The sequence below is a fragment of the Trichechus manatus genome, unplaced genomic scaffold (assembly GCF_000243295.1).
Source record: "Trichechus manatus latirostris isolate Lorelei unplaced genomic scaffold, TriManLat1.0 scaffold00057, whole genome shotgun sequence".
In the NCBI taxonomy this organism is placed as follows: Eukaryota; Metazoa; Chordata; class Mammalia; order Sirenia; family Trichechidae; genus Trichechus; species Trichechus manatus.
The window spans coordinates 13930673-13940007 of NW_004443993.1; the positions used below are offsets into that span (position 1 = coordinate 13930673).

The window sequence follows — 9335 nt, forward strand, 5'->3', positions numbered from 1 at the left end:
GAATTATATATCCAGCAAAACTGTCTCTCAAATATGATGGCAAAATTAGGGCATTTCCAGATAAACAGAAGTTTAGGGAATATGCAAAAACCAAACCAAAATTACAAGAAATACTAAAGGGAGTCCTCTGGTTAGAAAGTCAGTAACATCAGATAACAATCCAAGACTAGAACACAGGACAGAGCAACCAGATATCAAGCCAGATAGGGAAGCCACAAAAATAAATCAAAGCTAAAACACTGAAAATAGGGAAACAGATGTCAATATGCAGAAAGACAGCCCTCAGGCGTCAAAAGAAAGGAAACAATAAGAATTAGAGCAGAATTAAATGAAATAGAGAATAAACAATTGAAAGAGTTAACAAGACCAAAAGCTGGTTCTTTGAAAAGATCAACAAAACTGATAAAACCACTGGCCAAACTGACAAAAGGAAAACAGGAGAGGAAGCAGATAACCCGTATAAGAAATGAGATGGGTGATATCACAACAGACCCAACTGAAATTAAAAGAATCGTAACAGAATACTATGAAAAATTGTACTCTAACAAATTCGAAAACCTAAAGGCAATGGACAAATTTCTAGAAACTCAGTCACTACCTACCTAACCTAACACAAACAGAGATAGAACAACTAAATAAACCCATAACAAAAGAAGAGATTGAAAAGGTAATCTGAAAACTCCCAACAAAAAAAGCCCTGGCCCGGATGGCTTCACTGGAGAATTGTACCAAAGTTTCAGAGAACAGTTAACACCACTACTACTAAAGGTATTTCAGAGCCTAGGAAAGGATGGAATACTCCCAAACTCATTCTATGAAGCCAGTATAACCCTGATACCAAAACCAGGTAAAGACACCACAAAAAAAGAAATTACAGACCAATATCCCTCATGAACATTGATGCAAAAATCCTCAACAAAATTCTAGCCAATAGATTTCAGCAACATATCAAAAAAAGTTGACCATGATCAAGTGGGATTTATACCAGGTATGCAGGGAGGATTAAACATTAGAAAAACAATCAATATAATCCATCACATAAATAAAAGACAAGAACCACATGATCTTATCAATTGATGCAAAAAAAGCATTTGACGAAGTCCAACACCCATTCATGATAAAACACTCAACAAGATAGGAACGGAAGGAAAATTCCTCAATATAATTAAGGGCATTTATATAAAGCCAATAGCCAACATCATCCTAAATGGAGAGAGTTTGAAAACATTCCCCTTGAGAACGGGAACCAGACAAGGATGCCCTTTATCACCACTCTTATTCAACATTTTGCTGAGGTCCTAGCCAGAGCAATTAGGCTAGAAAAGGAAATAAAGGGCATCCAAATTGGCAGGGAAGAAGTCAAAGTATCTCTATTTGCAGATGATATGATCTTATACACAGAAAACCCCAAAGAATCCACAAGAAAACTACTGGAATAAGAGATTTCAGCAAAGTTTTCAGGATACAAGATAAACATACAAAAATCAGTTGGATTCCTTTATACCAACAAAGAGAACCTCGAAGAGGAAATCATCAAATCAATACCATTTACAATAGCCCTCAAGAAGACAAAATCGCTCGGCATACAAAGACCAAGAAAATCTCATTTCACATGACACCAACTCTAGATGAGACAGAGGTTGGCGTGATCTGACAAAGGCCTTAGAGCAGCTATTATAAAATGCTCCGACAAGCAATCATGAACACTCCTGAAATGAGCAGAAAATCTAGACAAAGAAATAGAAGAACCAAATGGAACACTTAAAGTGAAACACATAATAACCAAAATGAAGCTCACTGGATAGGCTTAATAGCAGAACCGGTATGACAGGCGAGTCAATGAGCTTGACAAGAGATCTCCAGAAACTACCCAACGAACCACAGAGAGGGGACAGGAGGAAGGGGGGGAGGAAGAACAGCACCTCAGCAACTTGAGAACAAAGACAAAAGGGCTAAGATTCCTGTCACTGGCATCCCAGAAAGACAGGAAACAGTGCAGTGCTGTAAACGTGCTTAAGGAAATAATAGCTGAAAACGTCCCCAGCTGTGCAAAAGATGTAAATGCATAGGTTCAAGAAGCTTAGCAAATGCGAAACAGGATAAACCCAGAGATCTACGCTCAGATACACCATCATCTAACTGCTGGAAGCTAAAGGCAGAGAACATGTGGGAAACAGCCGGAAGACAGCGGTGCACCGCCACCCAGAGAGCACAGATCGTAAGACACACAACAGTTACAAGAAAGAGACACCCGGCGAGGGGCCTGAGTGCTGAGCCCGACCCCCAGGAGGCCCGGGGCTCACCTTTTTCACCAGGAGGCAGACGTGGTGGCCCTGGATGGAACGGCTGTACATGGAGGCGCAGGAGTCCACTCGTTCCACAACTGCAATGCACAGGGCGGACGGGATGAGGGCCCCGGCCACCGCCCCTACCCAGGCAGGCGCCCCCTCCCGGGCACTGCCCCCAGTCGGCTGGGCGTTGCCCACCGCCAAGAAATATGCCCCCGGGGTCCCAGGGGCCCCAGAGCACGTGAGCCTCAGGACGACAGGGCCGCAGACTGGGCCGGGAGCTGGTGGGTGCCTGTGTGCGACAAGGCCATGCAATCTCTCCACCAAACTAAATCCCATACCGGAAAAATGATGGTGAAAACAGATCTTTGCTAGAAGGTTCTGGAAAGACATGGTGATGCCGTCAACTCTGATGGAGCTCACACTCAGGTCCCCAGACTCCAGCAGCTTAGCAAAGGCATCACTGTGGGGAGGACATGGGGCAGCACAATGGGCACGGGTTTGGACAAGATGGGGCTGGGGTGCTCCTGGGCCCCCAGGGTCTCCCATATGTGCCAGGACATGCTGCCACACCCCTGCAGGCTCTCAGGTCAGAGTACAGCTGCACAGTGACCAAACAGGAGCCCCAGGTCACCTGTGAGCCAAGTCAGCCCACTGTGCCCCCAACCCGCCCCCCGCTCAGGTTCCCCTGGAGTGGTGCCCACCTGTAGCAGGGTGTGGTGATCAGGTACGAGGTACAGCTGAAATGCAGCTTGAAGTCGAGCTTCTCATGGGTGGAACCCTCATCATTCTGCAGCAAAGCCAAGGCAGTGGCCCGGGTGACGAGGGGCATGGCTCAGGGCCGCCCCCAGGAGAAGCCCACCCTGACTGCCATCCCCAGCCTGCCACCGGCACGAGGCTCACCTTGGCAATGAAGGACAGCGTGCCCTTGAGCTTCTGCGCCATTACAATGCTCTGAACAGTGAACACGAACTGCGCTTCATTGGAGACGCCTGGCGGGCAGGAGAGACACAGGCTGAGCGGCCACCGAGGCATAGCCCTTGAGCACTCAAGCATGGTGAGACCTCAGACCGGGAGCAGGGAAGGCAAGTTGAGGCATGGTCCACCCAGACCAGGGCCCAGGACAGGGTGGCGAGGGGGAAGCACACAGATCAGCTCACCCAACGGGGGCCACGGCCGCCACCACGCACCTGGGGGCAGCTGGAAGGGCACAGGGACACCATCGTGCACAGAAGCGCCCTCGGGCCGCACCATCTTGGTGTTGAGCGAGTCCAACACGTTGAGCTCCATGTTCTTAAGAAAACTAGAACTGAGGTTCTCGAGGATGATGGACACAGTGACCTGGCTGTCCTTCTGCAGGCTGCCCTGCACATCGTACGTCTGCCGAGAGAGGCTGAGTCAGCGGGGGGAACCAGAAGGCGAGCTCGCCTCAGGAACAAGGCCACAAGCAACGCATGGTCCTCGCGTGTGGGAGACACCTGGCCCTCACCATAGGAACCCGCGGTGAAGGTTCCACTCCACTTTCATTCTGTTGTCTGTCCCTCCCTTCTCAAACACACTGTTTGCACCACCAACTCGGAGCCCTGAAGCGAGCAGGTCCCTGCGATTCGACATGCGGCTCCACTGGGGTGACATCCCAGAACTCACGCACACCTTGGGGCTTGCTGCCGTTCGGGAACCCCGACACCTCCCCAGGTGGCCCCTCTCAGTCTCCAAACCTGTGTGTAACACTCAGTGTGTCACTCACCATTTTAATGTAGGAGTTCTCGGCAAGAAGGCAGTAGCTGGACATGGGCTGGGAAGGAAGGAAAAAGGCCTCAGTGCTGGGTGACAGAGACTGTCAGCACTGAGTGCTCCTGCATGCGAGCCACTTGGACTATGAGGAGGCCCATCGGGAACCGGCACCAGGCAGCACCACGCGGGGGCACAGGGCTGACTAAGCCCCAGGACACACGGCCACTCAGGACGGCCAGACCTGCCGGGACGCCCACAGCTGGGTCCCACGACCCACCCGGCCCACAGAGCTGGGCTGCAGCATCCTGTCTCCCCCCGTGTGGGTGCAGGGGGCCGGCCTGCATGGAGAGCAGGTAGAGCGACGTCCCCTCACCGGGAGAGGCTCCTCCTCCAGCGCGCCATTCTGCACAGGTTCCGCCACTGCCTCACTGGGGGGCTTCTTCCTCCGGGATTTCTTCTTGTCTTTGGACTTCTCTTCCTTCTCCTTCTTGTGCTTCTTCTTCTTATGCTTAGAAGGTTTCTGGAACAGCAAGCGAGCTGAGGGTCAGCCCCAACCTGGAACGTGCGCCCTGCGAGCCCTTGCCCACTCAGAGCCCGGCCGCCTCTCCAGCCAACTGGGCGCCCCATGAGCCCATGCCCACTCAGAGCCCGGCCGCCTCTCCAGCCAACTGGGCGCCCCGTGAGCCCATGCCCACCTAGAGCCCGGCTGCCTCTCCAGCCAGCTGGGTGCCCAGCAAGCCCATGCCCACTCAAGAGCCCGGACATGCCCTGTGCCACTCTCCCCAGTGTCACAGGGTCTGGGCCACAGGGGCCAACTGCACCCAGGAAACGCACAGACACCAGGGAAACATGGCAGGCAGTACCCAAGCCCCCGGGTCCACTGGGGACAGACGGGGCACAGCCTGACTGAGCCAGGGGCCCAGGGCCTCGCTCAGCACCAGCTGCTCAGAAGAGTGGTCCTTGCTGATTGAAGCAAAGGTGCAGGGGGTGAACTGGCAAGACTCTCACCAAATAAAGGCCCAACAATTCCACTCCTGAGTCTATACCGAAAACTTGAAAGCAGGGATGCAAACAGACACCTGTGCACCAAACGGTCACAGCAGCACTGTTCACAGTAGCTGACAGGTGGGAAGAACCCAAGTGTCCATCCACAGGTGACAGAAAAACACAATGTGGTCCACCCATGCAATGGAATACGACTCAGGCACACCGAGAAACGAAGTCCTGACACCTGCTACGATATGGGTGGACCCTGAACACGTCACTCGGCGAGACAGGCCAGACACAGCAGATTATGTAACGTATGACCCACTGATACAGAATGTCCACAACAGGCAAACGCATACAGACAGGACGTGACTGTTTTTCATGGCGGAGGAGTTGGGGAGGGACTGCTCATGGGTGGCACAAGGTTTTTTTGGGGGCGATGGAAAGTCCTGGAATTAGACAGTCGTGACGGTTACACAACCCTGTGATACTGAAAACCCATACGTTTTTCAAAAGCGGAACGTTACAAAACGTGACGACGTCTCAGTGAGGCCTTTATAAAGGAGAGGCCCAGGTGATGACCGGGCCACCGTCAGAACGCTGACCTGAAGCTGTGAGATGAGCCGGCCCAATTCGCGGGAGCCAGGCTGGGCCGGGGGCCCTGTGCCACACCGCGTAGGCGCAGCCCATCCACAGCCCACCAGCCCTCCATGTGCACGCCGGCTGCTGCCCTGCTCTCCGTGGGTCCCCCACCATCGGCCCTGCTCTGCCCCACTGCTGGGCCTGCCTGCAGACCTCCTGCATCAGGAGGTGCAGCTGTGACAGGGACACGGGGACGCCTGGCCCACGGCCCCACCTGCTCCACCTCCTGCTCTTCGTCATCCTCGTTGTTCTCTGGCTCCTCCCTCTTGGCTTCCTCACACTCTTCTTTGGGGGCAGCGACTACGGCGTCTGCCTCAGGCTCATCCTGTAGCAAGCGAACAGGGACAACATCATCACTCCTGTAACAGCCCCCAGGGCTGGGCCCCCTCGGCCCCGGTGCCCCGGGCTCCCACGGCCCCCTCGGCACCCCCGTGCCGGGCCCCCACAGCACCCTCGGCCCCCCGTGCCGGGCCCCCACGGCACTCTCGGCCCTCACCCCATGTGGGGCCCCCATGGCACTCTCGGCCCTCACCCTGTGCCGGGCCCCCATGGCACTCTCGACCCTCACCCCATGCCAGGCCCCGATGGCACTCTCGGCCCCCACCCCGTGCCGGGCCCCAACTCAGGAGACAGGGAGCTGCTGTCTGGGACGGCCAGGATGTGGAGGTGCTGGCTGGGCTGCTCATCCTGACAGGCCCCAGCCTCTCCTTGGCGCTTCGTCGGAACACTGCGTACGGCTGCCCCAGCCAAACCATGGTCCTCAGGCCCTAACCAGCGTCGCCGTGGGCACGGGACCCAGCACGGACAGTGGCCGGTGTCCGGGATGAGACCGAGCTCGGCAAGCACCCTCCACTGCTGCACTCACTGGGGAGCCGGCACGGCCTCGCTGGGCCACCCCTGCCCACGCACCTGGCCCTGGAAGGGACCCGGCCCAAGTGGGGACGGCCAAAGCTGCAAAGCATATGGGTCCACTAAGGCCATCCGGCCCCCGTCGGGCTCTTACCGGGGACGGGGCGGGGCCCGGGGCGGCAGCTGGCGGCGGCGTGGTAGACAGCCAGAAGTCCAGGTCATCGCCCTGCAGACAAGGAGGATGGGCTGGCAGCCAGAGCAACACCTCTCCCCAGGGGCTCCCACCACGCTCTGACCCACCCTCGTGGGCTCACCGCCCGCCTTATCTCCCGGGAGTGGCTTCCCCGTCCCTGCACACGGAACCCACCGACCCCCTCCCACTGCAGGCTCAGAAGGCAGCACGGAGCCCTGAGAACCCCTGCCCCGGGAGGCACCACCTTCTCCTTCCCCTTCTTCCGCGCCTTCTCCCGCCCCTTCTCTCTGTGCTTCTTCTCTTTCTTCTTCAGCTTCTTGCTTTTCTTCTCCACCGCAGGGACCTCCTCTCTGTCAGGGAACTGCAGGGTCTCGGCGCTCCGGTGTTTCTGGACGGGCAGCTTCTCGCTGTCTGCTAAGGGCCTGGGGGGGACGGGGGGAGAGAGGGGTCACTTGGCACCCGATTCTTCCCAAAATAGCTTGGGGCGTGAGTGCTGAGCGCAGAGGGGGCCGCGTCAGCCTGGAGCCATCCTCGCACAGTGGACACTGTATGGCACCAACAGACACTGAGAGGAAAGGGGTGGCGCGTCCCCATTGCTACTCCTCTGTCCACAACCCAGAACAGAGGGGGACAGCAGGAACAGGCCAGCACTGGACATAGCCTGCACAGCAAACTGTGTGCTCGACAGCAACCTGTGGGGACAGACACACACGCATTCCTCGGGCTTGGGGCCGGGTGCAGGCCGGTCTCAACGCCAGGCCCCTCTCCGGGCATGCAGCCCAGAATACACCCTCCACGCCCCCAGCCTCCAGCCCTGCCCGCGCTCCCTGCCCCCAGATCGGCCGGGGTCAAGGTTGGCGGGGGATGCCGGCAGCGTGCCGCTAGCACACAGGGCCGGCTCCAGGCTGGCCTCAATCCCGAGCAAGGCAGCCCCAAGGTCCATCTGCAGATGGAGTCCCAGCCATTCCGAGCACAGCTCCCAAGGCCCCAGACCCCCAGGGCCCGGAGTGTGGGCGGCTTGCCCTCGCCGGGTGAGCTGGCCCCGTGGGCCACGCACTTTGCAGACAAAGTGCCGATCCTCTGAGACGGGCTGAGGTTCAGGGCTCAGCTTACCTGTGAGGATTCCCTGAAACCAGACTGAGCCACAGAGACAGGCCCGCACAGACAGAGACACAAAGAGACGAAAAAGGCAGACAGAGACAGACGGAGAGCAAGAAAAGGGGGAGGAAGGACAGAGACCACAGTGAGAATCCAGGGGAGGGGGGGTGGGGGGGTGGAACGTGCCACGTGCACCTGTGGCTTCCGAGACTGTGGGGGACAGTGCAGCCATATCAGCTCACTCACTGCAATTCCAGAGGCCTGGCCAGGTGGGGCATCCGCGGAAGACAGAGCCAGCACCCCCCCGCCCCCCACGCTGCGGCCTGTGGTGAGGAACAGGAACCAGGCTGCCCCTAGGGCTCCGGCAGGACTCACGGAAGGTCCAGGCGGGGTGAGCTGGGCACTGCTCAGAGGGGCACACAGAGCGCCCCAGCCCGTCTGTCCCAGCGTCTGTACGAAGGCACACCCTGTGGGGAGGGCACCTCCCCTCGTGGAGGCCTCAGGGCAGGAGTCGGCAATGCGCCCATGCACGACAATGGCCCAAGCACAAAGGGCCGCCCAACACACCTCCCTCCCACAACAGCCAATGTGGTTGTGGGGTGCTGTTGAGTCAGTGTTCACGATGGCGACCTCATGAAACAAAGAACTTCCTCGTAGAGTTTTCTAGATTGTAATATTTACGGGAACAGATAGCCAAATCTTTCTCCACGGAACCGCTGGGTGGGTCTGAACAGCCAACCTCTCGGTTAACAGCCGTGTGCTTCACTGTTGCACCACCAGGGTCCTAACGACTGCCAGCGTGGGGCCACGTTAACAGCTGCTGCCGCGGCAGAGCCTTCAGGGGAGCACGGCCACCTGTGGCCCCCTCGCCCCACCCTGCCCAGCTGAAGGGGCAGCACCCAGGGGCAAGAGCCCCTCTCTCGTGGTGCCACCGGGGCTCAGCTGAGGGCACACACACAGGGACCGACTTCTGAGCTGCTACCAGGTGTGCCTGCGTGAGCTAGTAAGCTCCTGAGGACACGGGAGGAAACTGGGCTGCACAGAGAGGTGAGGCGGGGACCGGGCTCTCCAAAATCTCAGCCCCTCGGCTGTCAGGGTTCCTGAGAGCAGGTCTGTCTGCCTAACGCTCCTGGGAAGGCCAGGGACTCCAGAGAGCAAGGAGAACAGACGGAGCCAGAGGGAGGATGGGTGGGCGCGTGGCTAGCCAGATGGTAACAGGTGCTCAGACCCGAGCCGACTAATGCCTTCCCCCAAACCTTCCCAAAATGCCCCTGCTCTGCCCTCCTCAGAGACCCCAAGCAAGCTTCCAGGTCCGCCTCACAGCGCCCCGGGGGCCTGCCAGGGTCTGCCTGGACTATCTTGTGAGCCACTGATGCTCGCACCCCACTGACACAGCACCCCTAGAGCGCACATGAGGGCCTGTCTTAGGAGGGGCCGAGGGGCGGCTCCTAAACAAGGGCCTCCGGAAACAACCGAGGAACAAAACTGCAGGAGACGGGATGGGACCCTGGGCAGGCCCAGCCCGGCGCCGTGAGGGGCAGCCT

The 9335-nt window shown here is 57.4% G+C and overlaps 1 protein-coding gene across 1 annotated transcript in view; it reads right to left on the reverse strand.

Annotated features, from left to right (window-relative positions):
- The window catches only part of AP3D1 (adaptor related protein complex 3 subunit delta 1), a 40917-nt gene that overhangs the window by 4047 nt on the left and 27535 nt on the right, over positions 1 to 9335 (reverse strand). Inside the window, exons 21-30 of the mRNA XM_023733323.1 lie at positions 6938 to 7115; positions 6655 to 6726; positions 5866 to 5976; positions 4396 to 4542; positions 4036 to 4083; positions 3479 to 3668; positions 3192 to 3280; positions 2993 to 3078; positions 2630 to 2751; positions 2304 to 2383 (exon numbers count right to left, since the gene is read on the reverse strand). Of these exons, the coding sequence (XP_023589091.1) occupies positions 2304 to 2383; positions 2630 to 2751; positions 2993 to 3078; positions 3192 to 3280; positions 3479 to 3668; positions 4036 to 4083; positions 4396 to 4542; positions 5866 to 5976; positions 6655 to 6726; positions 6938 to 7115 (1123 nt within the window). The remainder of the gene's footprint in view (positions 1 to 2303; positions 2384 to 2629; positions 2752 to 2992; positions 3079 to 3191; positions 3281 to 3478; positions 3669 to 4035; positions 4084 to 4395; positions 4543 to 5865; positions 5977 to 6654; positions 6727 to 6937; positions 7116 to 9335) is intronic.